Raw genomic sequence first — 20,626 nt, 5'->3', positions numbered from 1 at the left:
CCAAATGTAATGAAAATCAATTTGTAATATACATATAAATATATATATAGATAGACAGATAAAGGTGGTGTCTAATTTCAAAATATTCTACTGGCTGATGCCATCTTCTGGCTGAAATCATCATTGCAGCTTTTGTTAAGCTGCTTGTACGGCGCATGCACGTACATGTCTCTCTTAGATGTATTTGAATAAACTTTATTTTTTTCAGCTTTTCGGGGGGGTTCGGGTCGGCATTTACACTTGATTTGAAGCAGTTACTTTTCTTACTTTCACCATTTTCATCCTACAATTAAAGAAAACCCCGGGCATGTGCGTGAAATAACTGTCCTCTCTCCCATCTGATTTTAAAGCTGGTGTACGCAAAATATCCGAATTGCTGACTTTTTTCTGGCTGAAATTGTCATGGTTGCCCATGGGCCCCGCCCATTGGGCACCAGCTGCGACTCATTGACTGATTGGTTTCCCTCCTATTCAAGCTCAGTGCTCTCACTCACCTTTTGTTAGTCTGTCAACGAACCTCTGCACCCGCAAGACGTGGGTTTTGACTCTGTCCGGTTTCCTGCTTGTGTTTCCTGTCAGTATCGTTCCTGTCTATTTTGTCCTGTTTAACATCGATCTCCAGTTTCTTTGCTGCCTATTTTGTTCTGTTTGTTATCGATCTCCCGTGTCTGGTAGCGTTCCCGTCTAGTTTGTCCCGTTTAATTTCGGTCTCCAGTGTCTGGTATCGTTTCAGTCTATCTCGTCCTGCTTGTTATCGGACTCCAGTCTCCAGTGCCTGATATCAATCCTGTCTGTCTCGTTCTGTCCGGTATCGACCCCATCTGTCCGATAACTGTTCGTGCAATTGGTATCGATCCCGTCAACCTCTGGGTTCCTGTCATTCTACGCCAGACTGCTGGCGTTTTGGGTTAACGTGAATGACTGCCCCATTTCCCGTAAAATAAAGCTTGTGTGACAAACGTCACGCATTTGGGTCCTCCTCCTGTTCCGGTTTTTGACAGAAATCAGCTCTTCTTGTTGTGCAGATAAGCGTGGTGGATGAATATATATATATATAAAGGCTCTTTGAACTCAGTTGGGCATTGTTAACACATATTTAATAGGGAAAATATTAGATTTTTTTTTTCAACTTTTTAATGATACTTAAAACTACGCACCCCACCTTTAAGCTTATTATACTTTTTTCACCACCTCCTCGCCGAAGGGCGTCACGATGTTTGTCCTTGTGCGTCTGACCTTCTCCCGTCAGCACTCACAGGAATTCTGTTATCAAAATACATCTGATGCATTCCAAACAGCCTAACCTTCATTTTGCAATTTCTATGTATTACACTCCAGCCCGAGGGATGCTCCGCCCTCATCTCGTGGCCAGCCAATGGCAACTCGTGAATAACAAATTTGTTTCCTTTTATTTGGACAGGTCGGTGGTGGGCCGCGTCCGGTCGGTGGGGGATCATGCTTTCCTGCTGAGCGCTCACATCGGGGGTTAGTCACCATGAGGCGGGGGCCGCCTCCATCCCACTCGCCCGTTTGGGTCCTCTCGTCCAAACCTTTCCTGCTGTTGCTGCTGCCGTTGCTGGGCAACGCCTCCTCTTTGCCGCCGCCCCCTGCCGGCGTCGCCGCCCCCTTTCCTCAAGACCTGGAACCCATCAACGTGGTCGGACCGGACTGTGAGTACAGCATCCACTTAAATGCCGCGAAGAAAGGTTTATAATGAGGTACTTGTACAACAGTCTGAATCAGGGGGTCTGCGGACCCTCAGGATGATAGTTTAAAGGGAAAGTGTGTATTTTTTTGTTGCAGTGTTTTGTCGTGCCGCCAAAACCAGCAAGTCATCTTCTCGTGTAATCCGCACATGTCCACTGTGATAATTTTTTTCTGAAATCCTCCTCCTAAACAGTTGAATTTATGCTACCAGTAGGGGGTCAAGTCAAGTCAAGTCAAATTGATTGATGACGCCCTTAATCACAAAAATGTCTCAAAGGACTGCACAGGATTACAATGACACAATGACCTGATCTTAAACCAACATGCGGGCAAGGAAAAACTCAAAACCTCAGCGTGAGGAAAAAGAGAAACCTTGAGAAGGGACCCCACAAGTGGTAAACCCCCTTTTAGGATGACCAGGGTGAAATACATTTAGCATTACAGTAGACAAACATAGTAAACACTAGGTAACATGTTGAAAATTTGTCCGGAAGTCAAGTCTAGAAAGTCTATGACGGCCACGACGCAGCTTCCCATCTCTGCCAGCTGGTCCATGCAGGCGTTCACATGCTTCAGGTCAAACGCTGGTCCGCTGACTCATCTCAAATCGTCCTTCTCCTTCGTATCACCACCAGGCAGGCAGTCGGAAAAAGACAGGACAGTACAGAATATGAGGTGGGCATCGGTCATAAGCTTTGGAATAGAAGTGTGTCTTAAGCCTCGATTTAAAAACGTCCGTTGAGGTTGCAGATCTTATCTCCGGAGGCAGGGCATTCCTTAGCACCGGGGCCCAGATGGAGAACACTCTCAAGCCTGCAGACTTCTTGGCTCTCAGAGTCACAAGTAGACTTTTTTTTTTTTTCTCACGTTTATTTTTATAGCCCTCGATAACAAAAAATGTCTTCTAAAGACTGCACAGGATTACAATTGCAAAATTACCTGATCTTAAACCAGCATTTTCCGAGCGCAGACTCCGTCCAGGAACATAGGGGGAAATCAAATCAGAGAGATAAGAGGGTGCAAGTCCATGCAAACATTTATATGTTAATAAGAGAACCTTAAAGTCACATCTTAAGTGGACTGGGAGCCAGTGCAAGTTGGCCAATATAGGAGTAATATGCTCAAACCTTTTGTTCTTAGTCAGAAGTTTAGCTGCCGCATTCTGAACCAGCTGCAAACTTTTGATGCTAGACATCGGGAGACCAGAAAGCAATGCATTACAGTAATCGAGCCGAGAAGTAATAAACGCATGAATTAAAACCTCTGCATCTGATTGGGACAGCATCGAACGAATCTTCGCAATATTACGGAGGTGGTAGAAAGCTATTCTAGTCATATTTTTCACGTGTGACTGAAACAGCAGGGGTTAATGATTGACACGGCACCTGCTGATATAAAATATGTGTGACATTGCGGCAGTAAACAGTGTTAGGAAATAAACTATTAAAAATGTATCGTTAACCAAATTTTTCGAATGAGTTATCTGACTCCATTAACCAAACACAACTTACGCCTAACAATGCGCGCTCGTTTCTTTTTGTGAAAAGATGGACAAGAGACCGGCATTTCCACACGGGGCAGATTTATTTTCTTCAATGATTTAACCAAGTGAACTCCATAGAATTAGACGAATTAGTGTCTCTCTCGTGCCGACTCCTCCCATGGGCGCGCCAGGTGCCAGCTTCACCACCTCCTCACCGAAGGGCGTTGCGATGTTTGTCCTTGTGCGTCTGGCCTTCTCTCGTCAGCACTTACAGGAATTCTGTTATCAAAATACGTCTGATGCATTCCAGACAGCCTAACCTTTTAAAGTAGCTTGAAGAAAAACAGTCAGTGAACCTCTCTACTGCATCAAACTGAGTACATGTACTTACTTGGTAGTGATTTTTTTAATATCCTTTAAAGTCAAATGTATAAAATCCTTCAACAGTAGCATGACTGACCCCGCTTGATGTGCGTGATTGAAGGTTCATGGGGTCCAAGCTTGAATAGAACACAAAACAATAATAATAATAAAAAAACAAGAAGTTGAGAACTTAATCTGGCACCAGTTGGATAGTCAACAACATTAGCTGGATTATTACGTTATTGTATTTTGATAGAGTTCCCCTTTTTACGTCAAGCCTATACCTAGCAACAACGAGATGTTCTCCTCTGATGAAGATAACAGCCCAGTCTTTAGGTCCTCGGCTGTAGGAATCCTGGTAGGCTCAAGACCGGTTTAATACGAGGACCACCGGATGCAGTGTGTTGTAGGATAAGTTGACTCCCAGTGGTATAAAGCTACTCTGAGGTTGCTGGCTTTGACCCACTGGTTTGGCCGCTAGCTTGATCAAGCTTGGCAAGGCTCTCGTTGAGCTGAGCCTTGGTCTGGACCTGCCAGAGCGACCTTAGTCCAGCTCCTCCTGTTAGGACACCCTCCTGCTTTGTGGCTGGCCAAAATCAGACCGCCCTCACGAGGTGAGACGTGTACCAGCTCTGGGTTCCGGTCTCCGGGAGGGGCGTACCCCTTGTGGTGGAGTTGTGACGGCAACCTTTGATGCGCAAATGAAGCCCTAGCCCGCCCTTCCCAACCTCACATGCAGTATCAATCAGATAGTATATCTATGTGATTGACCTAAAACACAGTATTCACTTCACATATTTTGACATTGTTTGATCATTTTTTGACATTGCAAGACCAAACATTGAATACTCTACATTTATATAGAGCTTTATCAATCACTAAGGACCTCCAAAGCGCTTTACAATACACTTCACACTTATCACAGACCCTGAGAGCAGTGTCATTTGACAGAGAAACCTAGAATCCCGAGACATCTGCTCTACCACCTGAGCTACTGCCGCCCCAGTGTTGAATGTAAGCAGAATCAGAGAAGTACTCAAGAAGTTTTATATTGACAGAAGGCTATATTCTCGTAATAGTTCCCGAACGAGTTTTGAAGCCTTTTACTTTTACTTGAGTAGGTTTGTGAAGAAAAGTACTCTTACTCCTCCACATTAAGCTACTGGCTAAATAGTTGCGTCCCCCTCTGTATAATAACAGTTTACATATGCAGATAAACACAAGCGCACACATGTAAACATCCTGAACGATACAAACGCTCACATGCCTTTCCCAACGATAAAGTATACTAGAATACAGTAATCCCTCGGTTATCGCGGTTAATGGGGACCGAGACCACCCGCGAAAATTGAAAATCCGCGGCACCCCTTCAAAAATGCATTAACAAAACGTATACAGTTATACAGTATACCCCCCTGTATACAGTACACCATATAGAATACAAAGAGAGAGAGAGAGAGAGAGAACTTGAGAGAAAGAGAGAGAGAGAGAGAGAGAACTTGAGAGAAAGAGAGAGAGAGAGAGAGAGAGAGAGAACATGAGAGAGAGAGAGAGAGAGAGAGAGAGAGAGAACTTGAGAGAAAGAGAGAGAGAGAGAGAGAGAGAGAGAGAGAGAGAGAGAGAGAGAGAGAGAGAGAGAGAGAGAGAGAGAGAGAGAGAGAGAGAAATTCATGTTATAACAAAAAAAAAAAAAACTGTAAAATATGTTGTATGTACACGGAATAGGACTGCGGCGAAACCACTACGAACCATTCGGTATGATTGCATTAACCGCTCTCAACCACATGCAGCCATCGCAGTTTATTTCGCTTGTTAACACTACCGGTTACATATTGAAAATAAAAACAGTGAAAATGTGATATTTGATGAGTGTTTGTCAAGCGTTTTGGGAGACAACAGTTAAAAAAATGGTCTTCGTTTATTTTAATGAAAGGGAAAGAGCTACCTTCTGACAATAACATCATACTTTAGCTAGCGGCATCGAACGGCTTTTACAACAAATACACGAAACCACACACAATTAGCCGTGTTTAAGTAGTACAAACAACCGCTCGCTTTTGGTATACTGTAATAAAGTCAAACTTGAGATGAAATGTGACAGAAGAGAATATACTTTCGTTGCGTCGCCGAGTTCCTCCATGATATACTGAGCACCACATAAGAAGGGGGTGAGGTGGGAGGAGTTGAAGGAGGGAGGGTTGAGCGAAGCGGTAACTCACCATGACTAAGCATTGTGTCAGGGCCTCCCCCTCCCCTTCACAATAAGAGTGTCCACACCGTGTCCTCAGTTGACATAAGCTCACGCTCAATGGCGTCAAGTCAATAAATGCTTTTATTGAGAAGGTAAGGTATATTTTTTAGACCCGCTAAGCTCTGGAGCCGCCAACTAACGAGGTTCCACTGTATGTGTTTTTAAGGCGCAGGACAACGTCATTGAGACGATTCTTTGTTATGGTATGATTATGGAGACGACGGGAGCAGGAGCAGAACGGAATTCATTCCACTTGTTCTATGCATGGAAAAAGCGCTGGCACGCACAAACACCGCTGACCTTTTGGACCCGCGAGTGATAAATAAACATTAGGTGATATCAAAACGTCTTTCTGATATTTTTTTCCTGCGTGTTTCTGCGCACGCAGTGAAAGTAGGAACCGATAATGAGGATTTCAGCTCCGTTTGTTTTCCAGGCGAGTGTCAAATTCACAAGGATTCCGTTCGGCCCCGACAGTCGAACGTAAACAAATAACCGAAACTGACCCCGGTGGCTTTTTGTGCTCCGTCCTGGTTTGTGCTTCCATTTTGTTTTTAATATGTTCGAATAATGAGCTTTTTTTAATGTCTGTGAGAGATGAACATTATTAAGACTGTTTAATGGCTATATTTGCACAGATAAAATACATGTATAGAGTTTAATTCTACATTATAACATCAGAGAAAAGAACTCGCGTCCTTCCTGGTCGAAGTCCACAGAGAGAGACGTTTATTTTGCGTCAGAGATCAGTGCACACAAGAACATGATTTCAAAATAAAAGAATACAAGATTGATAAACGTACAAGAGATATAATTACACTCATTATTGAAACGTTACTTTATGTGTGTGTGTATGAGAAACATTGTTTTTATATTTAGTAATATAAAAACAAGCTCATTACCTTGAGACAGAAATTCAAGAGATTTACATTGAAACCCTGACATGTCATAAATGTTTTTTTGTTCTTAAAATCATGATTTTCTTCTTGTTTTTAACTTGTCACGGTTGCCATGGCCTCGCTCTTTGACAGGTTGGCTTCCCTTCTATTTAAGCTCAGTGCTCTCACTCACCGTTTGTCGGTCCGTCAACGAACCTCTGCCCCGCAAGACATGGGTTTTAACTCTGTCCGGTTCCCTGCCTGTGTTTCCTGTCCGGTATTGTTCCCGTCTATTTTGTCCTGTGTAATATCGATCTCCAATTTTGTTCCCGTGTAGTTAGTCCCGTTTAATTTCGATATCCAGTTTATATACAGTACTTCCGGCGCCGTCGCAAATGGCAGCCACGCCAGCAGCTCCCGTGTTATTTTCGCTACTTTTGTGATTTATTGTTTTGTTTTTTTGCTTATATCTTCAGTGTTTGCCTCGCAGCACTTTGGATGACTTTCTATCCTATGGATATGGTTTTTAACGCACAAAAATGAATTTAAAGATTCTGGCCACAACAGGATCCCTTCTCAAGTTCCCCTATTAAGGCTCTCGAGTTTTCCCTCCTCAGTAGTCGCGATTCCTATCCCTTATAATTAGTCTTTTATTGTTTCTTGAATGAACGGCCCTTATTAGGGTTTTTGTTTTACGTCTCCTTGTGTCCTGCATTTAGGTCTGTCTGACATTTCATGAGTTACTATTGGTGTCATGATTACAGGTGGGGCACCTGAGTCTGCTTCGTTAGCGGCAACAGCCGTGGATGCTGATTGGCTGCTTCCTCTTTTTGAAACCCCCGCCTTCCTGACAACACTCGTTAGACTGTCTGCAAACCTATGCGCTCAGCTAGGCAAGCTTTTATATTCTCCGACATTATCCTGCCCTGTTTTCCTGCCCGATACCTGTTGCCGATCTTTTTCTGGACCCGTTTCTGCTTTTGCTCCTCCGTCCCGGCCATCGACCTGTTTTTGCCCCGTTTCCTGCCTGATACCTGTTGCCGACCTCTTTTCTGGACCGGTTTTGGTTTTGCTCCTCCACCCGGCCATCGACTTGTCTTTCTTGCTGCCAATGATTACCCTCGCTCGACACAGAAGTGCCACTTCCGCCTTCCTGCCATCTGCTACCCGTGATCGTGGATCCAAGCACTGTTCTTTTTCTTAATGAAAACTGAGTAAAACGAATGCTATTGGGTCCTGTCTCCGTTCTTGGTCTGTGACGATTGATGCACTCATTACAAGTTCCCATTCGGGAAAATATGACGCATTGGGCAGCACAGCGGAGCAGTGATTAGTGCGTGTGTGGCACAGTTCTGAGGTCATGAGATCGAACCTCCTGTGTGGAGTTTGCATGTTCTCCCCGTGCTTGCGTAGGTCTCCTCCGGGCACTCCGGTTTCCACCCACCTTCCAAAAACATGCATGTCAGGTTAATTGGCTGCAGTAAAGTTCTGAGGTCATCGGATCGAACCTCCTCTGTGGAGTTTGCATGTTCTCCCTGTGCTCGCGTGGGTTTCCTCTGGGCACTCCGGTTTCCTCCTACCTTTCAAAAACATTCATGTCAGGTTAGTTGGCTGCAGTAAAGTTCTGAGGCCATGAGATCGAACCTCCTGTGTGGAGTTTGCATGTTCTCCCCGTGCTTGCGTGGGTCTCCTCCGGGCACTCCGGTTTCCACCCACCTTCCAAAAACATGCATGTCAGGTTGATCTGTCGGTTCAAAATTGTCCCTAGGTGTGAATGAGCGAGCGAGTTGTCTGTCCCTGTGTCCCCTGCCCACTGCCTGAAGATAGCTGGGATGTGCTCCAGCACCCCCGTGACCCTACTGAGGATAAGCGGTGTAGCTAATGGATGGATGACGCATCGTGCATCAGATTAGCATTTATTTGATGATGTTCATGTGGTCCTTGTTATAGGTAGAAGGAAGAGAGTCCCTCGAGACTTTTGGTCATCGTACCACCGCAAGTAGTTGACGGCACATAATGGGCGAGAGATGTTGTAATGGATCTCGGCGGAGGCGAGGGCCCGCCATTAGCGGAAGTAGCGCCGCCTTCGCTAATAGTGGAGGTCGGTGTAATGAGAACCATTTGTCAGCCGAGGGTCCGGCAGGTGACGTCCTCACACCGGGTACGCCTCCTCCCTCCAAAGTGGAGTCCATAAAAGCGCCCCAGAAGTCAATGTTTGGACTATTAGTTCGATTCGTCTTCTTAGAGGAGAAAGAATAAAGAGGGAGCTTGGGTTAGATGAAAAACTACAAACATGGAAGTATGAAGTTCTTCACTATATAAAAAAGCCCTGAGATTGTGATGGAGTAATATGGAGGAATACGAAATTCCGATCAGATTCAAAATATTTCTCGTCATAGTCAAAGAATTAATTAATTTGCAGAATCGATATCCAGAAAGGAAGGACAGCACGGCGGCGCAGTGGTTAGCGCATGTGCGGCACAGTTCAAGTCATGGGAACCTCCTGCGTGGGTTCAAATCCAGCTCCAGACTTCCTGTGCGGAGTTTGTATGTTCTCCCCGTGCTTGCGTGGGTTTCCTCCGGGCACTCCGGTTTCCTCCCACGTTCCAAAGACATGCATTTCAGGTCCAAATTGTCCCTAGGTGTGAATGAGCAAGTGAGTTGTCTGTCCCTGTGTGCCCTGCGATTGGCTGGCAACCAGTTGAGGGTGTCCCCTGCCCACTTCCCGATGATTGCTAGGATGGGCTCCAGCACCCCCGCGACCCTACTGAGGATAAGCGGTGTAGCTGATGATAACCAGAATACATATCCTTAAAACCCATTACCCATAAATAACTAAATATAACCATTAAAAGTGCAGACATGTTAGTGTCTTGAAACAGAACAGGAACAGGACCCAAACGCGTGACCTTACACAAGCCTTTTATTTTAAGGGAAATGGGGAGTCATGCACGTTAGGCAGCGGTCTGGCGTGGAATGGTAGGAAGCCAGAGGCCGACGAGATCGATACCAATTGCCCGAGTAGATATCGGACAGATGGGGTTGATACTGGACAGGACGGGACAGACAGGATTGCTAATGAAACAGGATATTCCACTACATGGCCAGTGCATTCACCTTGGGTGCGTTACATTTGGCAGTCTTCCCCAAGGAAGCCGCTGCCCCGTGATTGGTCCCGTCCTCGCGACTGCGATGGCTTGAGAGTCGGCACTCGGATTTATCCGACCATGACTCCTGTGCAGCCTTGCTCACTGCCACCCCGGACCCCTCAGGCCAGGTTTGGCCGCAGCCAGGTCGGTGGCCCTTCAGTAAAGGGGTTGTCCAGCCGCCCGGTACGCAATGTATTTTCCGTTCTTTTGGCGTGGGACGGGGCTTTAACATCCCAGTAGTCAGGTGACGTCGGCGTCCACCGTGTTTGAGATTGGTCTTTTATTTTTTATTTGATATGGTCTTGAAAATGTCTCAAAAAGTCTCAAATTTGAATGGAAAAATCCTGGGGGGACCTTGTTAACCAGATTCCCCCAACCTTTTAGTTTTGTATTTATTTATTCAGCCCATATAAACCACATTGACAGTCCATGTGAGGTCAGCTGACAAGTAAGTACCCAGAAACTTGAATGAATGGACCAGTTCCACCGCACTACCAATTATTGACAGTAGCTAAGAGCTACTTTTTGTTACTGATCAAGGCGAAGGCCTACCAGTTTATTATGGGTTACTAAAATAACATGATATCACCTTGTTATTACAAGGTTGTAATTATTAGATCTTAAAATAGGGTCAGTACACCACTAAAGATAGCTGTTAGAACTCAACTTTCCTGGAAATTCACACTAAGCCGTGATTTATTTTCACAACCAGTCTGCGGGCTTTGTTGGTGATAGGAATGAGTGGATAGCTGTTGTAAAATGATAGTGGGATGTTAAGATGGGCAGGGCACTTATATGATGCGGCAGGGGTAAACCAGTGAAAGCTGTCGGGCTCTGCGGTTGAACAAAAGAGTGTGTTGTGTCACTCTGACACTTGTTGAGTGATATGGCCACTTGTGTCCCGTTTCATCTGGAGGGACGAAAGCATGAATGACTTGGGTGCCGAGGTGCTTCACTTGTTTGGGTATTTTGGGTGTTTTTTGCTACTTTTTCATTGTTTTTGTATACGTGTTCGTCCTGCTGTCGGTCACCCCTCTCGAGGGATATGACCAGGGTAGATAGATAGATAGTCTGCGGGCTACTCAGGGGTCTACCTGGTGCCTGCGGACACTACATTGGAAACTCTTCAATTGTCCTGCAGTCGGGCAACAAAACTCCAATCATGAAGTCTGTACTGGTCTCACGAAAAGGGAATTCCCCAAAAGTAAAATGAGTTCCCTCCTTTGTAATTTCCCTTTGTACGAAAGTTGCGCTCCTCGTGTTTGTTTTGCTTTGATCAGCGAGAGCGCCATCGCAGGTTCAGGAAAAGGACTCGGCGGTGATTCAAATCGGGATTCGAAAGTCTTTTTTTCCCGGCGGGGTCGACTCTCGGCGGGTGACGGGGGCCTTGGACCGACTTCAATCTTTCGGCGGTCGATTCTAGACGAGCATTTGAAGCCGATCCCCCGCCGGGACCCTCGTTTGTGTTGATTCAATTGAAGCTCCGATGGGAAATTGCGCAACTTTTGCCTCTTTAGGCTCTTCCTTTTCCTGCTCCAAATACACGCAGGAAACGTTGTAGCTTACTTCCAGGACACATCTGTCCTCGTGGTGCTGACATTTCAATGTTACATCATTGTTTTTGAACAAATTTAGTGGCGGATATATAAAGGTCTAGTCAAGTCCTGTTTATTTGTGACTCCCTTAATCACAAGGAGTCTCAAAGGGCTGCACAGACCACAGACTATTACAGACTACAGACTACATCATCCCCTGATCTAAAACTTACATGAGGGCAAGGAAAACACAAAAACATCTAGTCAAGTCAAGACATGTTGAAGAAGATCCACAGCGAACACCGGATCATGGGCCCTTGCTCTTTCCTTCAAAAAAACTTGCAACGCAATTGGGTCCTGTTTCCATTCTGGTCCTGACAGGAACGTTCTTTCCACAGTACTCTTTTTGTTATGTAACTTCTCAAGACCGAGCAAACATTCAGGCAATCCATCCGCATCGGCAATGAATTCGCGTCATTCGGTCTAAGAGACGTTGAATCCTCTCTTCTCTTCAGCTCTATTGTCTTAATACCTTTAGGGTCTATATATGGCCGATTTGTTGAAAACGCGTCCCTTTAAAAGGGGTGGAGCTAGGGCCACTGTGGGGTCTAAGTAGCAGAACACTGTTGTGTGGGAGAGCCATAAATTGGCTAACGGTAGAAGAAAAGTCAGGCAAAGACTTGTTTGGTTTTTAAACAACTGCAGCTGGGTGAGTTGGGGGAAGAGCGGACAATTTACTCGCTCTCGACTCGCCGGTTACCCCCCGTCTGCCTCTGTGTTTTATTGAAATCACAAGACATGGAAAAGTACTGGTATATTGAGACAAAAGAAAAAAGACCACCCCCCTAGAAAAGTACCAACACCTTTAAACAAAGACAGGAAGACAAGGAGACGGCCAAAAGGAACATCAAACTGGTTAGAATTACACACCTTGAGCAAATACGTTCAAGCCTACTTTACAGCCACACAGCTCCTTAATGAAATGTAATACATTTTCCACACATGTTTAAAGCACACTCCTACAGAAACCTTTTTCAAATTAAAATATATTTTCCTCACTAATCTTTTTAAATGTGTCAATATTTTTGGAAAAGCGCGAAAGAGTCGCATGTTGCTGACCCCGACTTCCAGAATTAGTCAACTTGTCCCTCATCTTCACTTTGGACACAATAGTTGACGCTTGTTGATGCTTTTATTTTGAAAATCAGCCAAAGTAACAAACAGATTCCTGGTTTTTCTCCTGGAGTTGATGACAAATATCTGGTTTTGTCTTCCCACAGCGTCCTACCTGTTCCCCAGTTTCCAGGGCTTGACTGAAGACAATGACACGGAACGTCTTGGTCTGGACTTCCAGAGGATGCTGAGGATCAACCACATGCTCTATATTGCTGCACGGTCAGTCAAGTTTGATTTTAAGTGAAACATCTCACTGTCATGAACCAGAACACGTTCAGGACCCAAACGCATGACGTTACTCACACAACCCTTTTATTTTAGGGGAAATGGGGAGTCAGACAGTGGTCTGGCGTGAAATGATAGGAAGCCAGAGGCTGACGGGATCGATACCAATTGCCCGAGTTGATATCGGACGGATGGGGTCGAAACCGGACAGGACGGGATAGACAGGATAGATAATGAAACAGGATATGGAAAATAAACAGGACTAACTAGACGGGAACGAAAATTGGAGGGAATAATAAACAGGACAAAAATAGACGGGAACGAAACTGGACAGGAGAGCAAAAACATCGTCGGGGTCGGAAGCGAGTTGTTAGCCAGGAAAAGCGAATAGACGTGGTCGGGGACATAAAAGGTCGAAAACCGGGACGGGAGAGTAAACGTGGTCAGGATCAAAAACGGTTCGAAGCCTGGGGACAGACGGGAGCAAAAACGGGTGGGAGTCAGAGTAGAAAAAGTCTTCCATTCAAGAGACGTAGCTTCATTTATTTGTAAATCTGACTCTGGGGCAAAGCTTTATGAATTTACGTATTATCAATAATAAGATTTCTACATGTGAATTTTATAAGGTAATACATTTTTTTTTGTAAATGAATAAGTTGCCAACTGTCCTTTTCTCGCAGCGATCACGTTTTTGCAGTCAATCTGGCGGCGTCCTCTGATCACATCATCCCGCAGCAGGTAAGCGTCATCGAGCCAAGGTTCGTACGGGTGCTTGAAATCCTTGAAACTGCTTGAAGTTGTGTTCAACATCAGAAAAACTGAATATTTGGTGAATTGCTTGAAAATGCTTGAAATTGTTGCCAACGTCATGTGTTTTGGCAGTCTGACTCAAAAGACTACGCAATTATTTTCAATTTTATTTTTTTTAGTTGTGTGAAAATAACGCCGACACGCTTGCTCTCAGTCATTATGGTGAAGTCATGTGAAGTGTCACCGCCCCCGACTGGTCTTATCCAAGAGGACAGCTCTATTTAGAAAACCGTCTCTTTTGACTCGGCTCACTTTTATTATCAATAATAATAAAACATTAGTAATTTCATATGTTTTGTAGTGCATGCCTAAAAATCATATAAAATTATTCACATCTACAAAAAAATTTAAAATACAAAACAATTTTTGCTTTTGACACACTGAACAGATTTAAAGTCAAACAGCGACACAAAATCCCTGAAAATGCTAAACAATGAAATGGAACCAGATTATTTTGTCATTAGTATTTTCATAAGTTTTGCTGAGCATCCGTGAAATACACCCATCCATCCATTATCTGCACCGCTTATCCTCAGTAGGGGGTGCTGGAGCCCATCCCAGCCGTCTTCGGGCAGTGGGCAGTGGGCAGGGGACACCCTGAACCCGTTGCCAGCCAATCACAGGGCACAATTAATGAACCTGACATGCATGTTTTTGGAATGTGGGAGGAAAACGGCGTGCCCGGAGGAAACCCACGCAAGCACGGGGAGAACATGCAAACTCCACACAGGAGGTTCGATCTCGTGACCTCAGAACTGTGCCGCACACGCGCTAACCACTGCGCCGCCGTGCTTCCCCCTGCGAAATACACACAAAATGGAAATCCAGCTATTCAAAGATTGACAAAAAAATTAATAAAATGCATCAAACTATTAACCATACCATTTGAACCAATTTAGAAGCGGATATTCTGAAAAACAGACAAAAAATATAAATTACAATAAATAAAACTAAAAGCTTAAGATTAGCATTCTTTTAGATTGAAAGATTGAATGCACTCTGCTTCGAAGGAATCAATATCATTAAAATGAGTCCAAATTTGGCTAGGTTTTTTTTTATACATACTGTCAAGAACTGGATCAGGACCCAAACGCGTGATGTTCTCACACAAGCCTTTTATTTTACGGAAAATGGGGAGTCATGCATGTTAGGCAGCTGGTCTGGCGTGAAATGATAGGAAAACCAGAGGCCTACGAGATCGATACCAATTGCCCGAGCAGATATCGGACAGATACCGGACAGGACGGGACAGACGGGATTGATAATGAAACAGGATATCAAAATAAACAGGTTAAACTAGACAGGAACATAAACTGGAGAGAATAATAAACAGGACAAAAATAGATGGGAACGATACAGGAAACCTTTATTTATCAGGACAAACTAAACGGGAACAATACCATTACAGAAAATACCAACAGGAAAACAGGACCGAGTCCGAACCCACGTCTTGCGGGGCATAGGTTCGTTGACGGACTGACAAAGGAAAAATGAGAGCACTGAGCTTAAAAAGACGGAAAGCCAATCTGTCAATGAGCCGCATCTTCCACCACATGAGCGGGGCCAATTGGGCGCCATGGCAACCGTGACACATACAGCACTTTCCTTTTTTATTTTCTGGACTGAACTCAGTTATAACCCAACACCGATAAAGCTCTTTCCCTGTTTGTAAACATGTGTGACGTATTGAAGTCTATTGGTGAAGCAGAATGGCGGAATTCATGTCAGTTTATAGCAACTCATTGACGTAAACAGAAATTAGAAGAACCCTGAACTAAGCATTATCACGCAAGTACCGTGCTTTTTCTCGACAATGGTGGGGGTGGGGGGTGTTGGCGTCTTGTTATTCCGTCTCGTTGGCATGTTTTTCAATCAAGGATCCAATCGGCCCGGAACCCCCGGCCACCCGGGAAGCGGGCTTCATTTGTCAAACACGACCGAACTGAAATAAAACGCTCGACGTCTTTGTGCGGTATGCCGATTAGAGCGCCTGGTTGCACGTGCACGCATGCCTGACATGAGGCAAAATCATCGATCTCCAGAGGTTCTCATGTGAGGCATATCGCTTGCTTGTGACTACTGTTGGGTTTGTGGTTTATTTTTGCTAGATTTTTATGTTGATTTCAGTCTTACAGGAGTCAGCAACATGTTCCTTGCGGGCACCATATCAGTGTTCTGGTTTTGCCCACGTCCCTGCGTCCTAGACGCATGATTTTTCCTGGGGACGCATAATGTCAAATCAACGTGCGTCCCCGGGACGCAACTTTTTGGATTTGTCATTATTAACTGATCACTTTTTTTTTAAAACAAAGATTTACCGCACTCCAAACTTTTGGTCAGGCAGATCCGCGATTGTTGTTTTGGTCTCGCGGTTCGAGTTTTCGTCCGCAAGCCGATCTCGGCCAACGTTGGGGGCGGCAGTAGCTCAGGAGGTAGAGCGATCGTTTTAGGATTAAGGGATCCCAGTTCGAATCCCGGCTTGTCCGTGTTACATGCCGAAGTGTCCTTGGGTAAGACACTGAAACCCCAATACCCCCAATAAGCAGGTTAGCGCCTTACATGGCTGCACAGATTACGGCCGCTATTGGGAAATGTGAAGCACAATGTAAAGCGCTTTGGGAAGTCATTGACTTGAAAAGCGCTATAGAAATGCAGATCATTTCACATTTCATTTCGTTGCTCCGAGATGACGTCATTGTTGTGGTGCTTGTCGGCGAGGGAAGGTGAAAATCAAGACAAAATTCGTAATTTCTTCAGCGTCAGTAATAAGTCGAAACATAATGCCGAAAGTGATAACAACGGCAATAATTCCGAAAAAACGGCGGAGTAATTCTTTGGAAGATCGCGAAGGCAAGGAAAACACATGTGTTGAAGCGAACCATTCGACGAAAGAAAACAAACAAAAGAATACTCCTAGCAAGACTCTTCTGCCAAAATGGACTCAATTATATTCCTGGTGACGCTATGAGGAGGATGATAATGGATTGGACTTTGAGAAGGCATTACAACTGTGGCGGGACAGCAAACCACGAAGAATATATGAACTGAAAAATCTGAAGTGATAACTGCTTTGTATTACTAATTAACTGTGATGATTAAAACTGCATGAATATATAGACTAATATTTCAGCAATATTATTTTGTATAATGTACAGTATTTTTGTGAACTGAAAAATCTGAAGTGCTAAATTGCTTTGTATAACCAATTAACTGTGACGATTAAAACGGAATGAAAATATAGATTAATATAATTATTTCAGCAATAATATTTTGTATATTTTGGGGGCGGCAGGGGCTCAGGAGGTAGAGCGATCGTTTTAGGATTAAGGGATCCCAGTTCGTGTTTACTTACACTTGCAATATGCAGTAGTGCAAATATTAATTTTGTGATGTCCTCTTTCCCGGTTTTTGTTTTTGTGCATCGTGTGCAAAATTGAGGGTTTTTTGGGGGCATTTGCGCGTTCTCCCGTCGCGTTGTAGTATTCTGTGTTATACTGTGTTTGCAGTGTTTTTTTCTTCGTTTGAATGCATCTTATGATGTTGTGTATTATACTGGAGCCATGTGTCTGTGATGACGCGCAAGTGAGGAATCAAAGAGCGCCAGGTGGCTCCATCTTTATTCATTCCCTGCTTCTTCACAGCTTACAGTATTGAGATTTTGTTTCTACATAGTGGGGCGAATAAGTATTTTGTAAATTGTGCGGAACTTGTTCTACTTCAAAATATTAAAGAGGCCTATAATTGGTTAAAACTTTAACCATGAGAGACATGTGGAAAAAAAACAACAGAAAATCACATAGTTGTCATGAACCAGAACAGGATCAGGACCCAAACGCGTGACGTTACTCACACAAGCCTTTTATTTGACAGGAAATGGAGTCATGCACGTTAGGCAGCAGACTGGCGTAGAATGATATGAAGCCAGAGGCTGACGAGATCAGTACCAATTGCCCGAGTTGATATCGGACATATGGGGTAGATATCGGACAGGACGGGACAGACAGGAAAGATAATGAAACAGGGTATCGAAAATAAACAGGACAAACTAGACAGGAAAGGAAACTGGAAACCGAAATTAAACATGACAAAATAAATGGGAACAATACCGGACAGGAAATACCAACAGGAACAGGACCGAGTCAGAACCCACATCTTGCAGGGTATAGGTTCGTTGACGGACTGACAAAGGAAATATGAGAGCACTGAGCTTAAAAAGACGGAAAGCCAATCCGTCAATGAGCCGCAGCTTCCACCGCATGGGCGGGGCCAATTGGGCGCCATGGCAACCATGACAAATACAGTACTTTCCTTTTTTTATTTTCTGTATTGAACTCAATTATGACCCAACACAGATAGAGCTCTTTCCCTGTTTGTAAACAAGTGTGAGGTATTGAAGTCTATTGGTGAAGCAGAATGGCGCAATTCATGTCAGTTTATAGCAACTCACGTCTTGCGGGGGCACAGGTTCATGACGGGCTGACAAAGAAAGAATGAGAGCACTGAGCTTAAATAGACAGAAAGCCAATCTGTCAATGAGCCGCAGCTGGTGACACATGGGCGGGGCCAATTGAGTGCCACGGCAACCGTGACGATTTTTAAAGAATATATTTCCAGATTAGTTTGGGGGCGAAAATAAATATTTGGTCACCCACAAAAAAACAAGATGCCTGGCTGTCATAGAGGTCTAACAAGGCTCATACCGATCGCCTGTATTAATGGCACCTATTTTAACTCTTTATCAGTATAAAAGTCAACTGTCCACAACCTCAATCGGTCTCGCTCCAAATTCCACAATGGCCACAACCAATGAGCTTTCGAAGAGTACCAGAGATAAAAATAGTAGACCAGCACCATGCTGGGAAGAATAAATCTGCAACATGAGCAATTATTACAAAATGGAAGACATACAAGACCACTGATGGAAGAGGACTGGGAGAATGTGTTATGGTCAGATGAAAGCAAAATAGAACTTTTCGTGTTTGGAGAAGAAAAAATACTGAATTGCATCCATAGAACACCATACCCACTGTGAAACATGGGGGTGGAAACATCATGTTTTCTGGCTGTTTTTCTGCAAAAGGACCAGGACGACTGATCTGTGTAAAGAGGAGAATGAATGGGGCCTTTTATCAAGAGATTTTGGGTGGAAATCTCCTTCCATCAGCAAAGGGCATTGATAAATAGGACGTGGCTGGTTCTTTCTGCATGACAGTGGCAACAAAGACCTAGCCTTATTTGAAGCATTTCAAGGTCCTAGAGGGGCCTAGCCAGTCTCCAGATCTCAACCTCACAGAAAATCTGTTGAGGGACTTGAAAATCCATGTTGCCGAATTGCAGTCACAAAACATCACTACTCTAGATGAGATCTGCATGCAGGAATGGGCCAAAATATCAGCAAAAGCTTGTGAAAAGTTACAGAAAACGTTCGGCCTCTGTTATTATTGCCATTAGAGTACATAACAAAATATTGAAATGATTGACCAAATACTTATTCTCCACCCTGATTTGCAAAATAAAATCTCTAAAAATTAAAGAATATGATTTTGTGTTTTTTTTTCTCACATTCTGTCTCAAAGTTTATCCACGTCGACAATTACAAGCCTCTCTAATATTTTCACGTAGGACAACTTGCACAATTATTGGTTGACCAAATACTTTGGCTGAAGTCTGACAACACACTTCACTCGTCAGTCCAATTAAAAATAGTCACAGTTCTTGTGCCAAATTAATTTTCTCATTTCGGTCGCGTAATTACAAAGTACCGGATCAACGTCAGACGGACATTTTTTTTTATCCTCGGCTCATTTTTGTCCTTCTTTTCCACTCTGAACTCTCTAGCTTGGCTTCATCTTGTCTCTTCAGCTTATTTCAGCGTGTTTTTATGAATGCCCCTTTATAGTGTCATTTTTGATAGCTTAGCTTAGAGTCCTATGTTCTTTTTTTCCTGATTTTTATATATTTTTTTCTCTCAGTTAAGCCTTATATCTTCTAAGCTCATCTTTTCCTATTTCATGTTTTTAGCGTAACGTCTCATTTCTTCTACTTTCATGTGTACTCTTTAGCCTTGCTATTTGTTAGCATCTCTTTATCCTAGCGTTTTTATCCTAGCTTGGCATCCTCTCACCTTGGTTTCTTTCCGTTTCCCACCAAGTTTTCTGTGTTTTGGCAGAGGCTGACCTGGAAGACGAAAGACGTGGACAAATGCATGGTGCGAGGGAAAAACAGCGTAAGTAAAAACAATGCACCTGCGCAAATTAGCGCTCACATGAGCTAACGCAAATTTATTTTTTGGGGATGCTAGGACGAATGCTACAATTACATCAAAGTTTTGGTGCCCCGAAACGATGAGACACTTTTTGCGTGCGGTACCAACGCCTTCAACCCCACCTGCCGTAACTACAAGGTATCCATCGTAACCGTAATCAATATTGTGTAATTTTTTTGTGATTCGTAGCACTCGAATTCACCTGTAAATTTTCAGCTCATGATTCAAATTATCTAAAAATGTTCTGGTTTACAAATGAACCTGGGAAATGTCGGTGAATATTCTCCAAGCTGTTTTGTCATTGAAGAACGAAGCATAGTCGTGGATCGGAAGCGAGTCGGGTATCCGGGTCAGGGGAACGAAGCGTAGTCAGGGATTGGAAGCAAGTCAGGTAACCGGAGGTGATCAGGAAGCCGGGAATAGGGGATCGATACAGGAAACGGGACGGAATCAGGCAGGATACAGGAACAGGTCGGAGCCAGAGTCAAAAAGTGCTTGCCTTGCATGTGCGGAAGTTCACTGATGGGCTGACAAAGAGTGACCGAGAATGAAGTGCTTGAATAGGGAGAGGGATAATTAGGAAACGAGTGGCAGCTGGGGCTGGTGGAGTGAGCGCAGGTGAGGGCAATTAGCGGGCAAGTGACAGAATCGTGAAAAAAGCCTCAAGGTACGGCTCCAGAAGTCTCAAAAGGAAGAACAACACAGGCACCAACAACCATTATCATTATTATCATAATAATTTTCTTCGGCAAAGGAGATTGTATAGAATTCCCATCTTTTGACT

The 20,626-nt window shown here is 44.0% G+C and overlaps 1 protein-coding gene across 3 annotated transcripts in view; it reads left to right on the top strand.

Annotated features, from left to right (window-relative positions):
* The window catches only part of sema6cb (semaphorin 6Cb), a 270,038-nt gene that overhangs the window by 185,828 nt on the left and 63,584 nt on the right, over nt 1-20,626 (top strand). For all 3 annotated transcript variants that reach the window (XM_088327668.1, XM_088327667.1, XM_088327669.1), the window contains 5 exons: nt 1,421-1,670; nt 12,647-12,761; nt 13,448-13,505; nt 19,747-19,803; nt 19,879-19,980. In XM_088327668.1, the coding sequence (XP_088183794.1) occupies nt 1,496-1,670; nt 12,647-12,761; nt 13,448-13,505; nt 19,747-19,803; nt 19,879-19,980 (507 nt within the window). In that variant the 5' untranslated portion in view covers nt 1,421-1,495. The remainder of the gene's footprint in view (nt 1-1,420; nt 1,671-12,646; nt 12,762-13,447; nt 13,506-19,746; nt 19,804-19,878; nt 19,981-20,626) is intronic.

Source organism: Urocampus carinirostris, chromosome 2, assembly GCF_059441175.1.
Source record: "Urocampus carinirostris isolate Australia breed hairy pipefish chromosome 2, RoL_Ucar_1.0, whole genome shotgun sequence".
Taxonomy (NCBI): domain Eukaryota; kingdom Metazoa; phylum Chordata; class Actinopteri; order Syngnathiformes; family Syngnathidae; genus Urocampus; species Urocampus carinirostris.
This window is presented reverse-complemented; position numbering and strand designations above follow the sequence as displayed.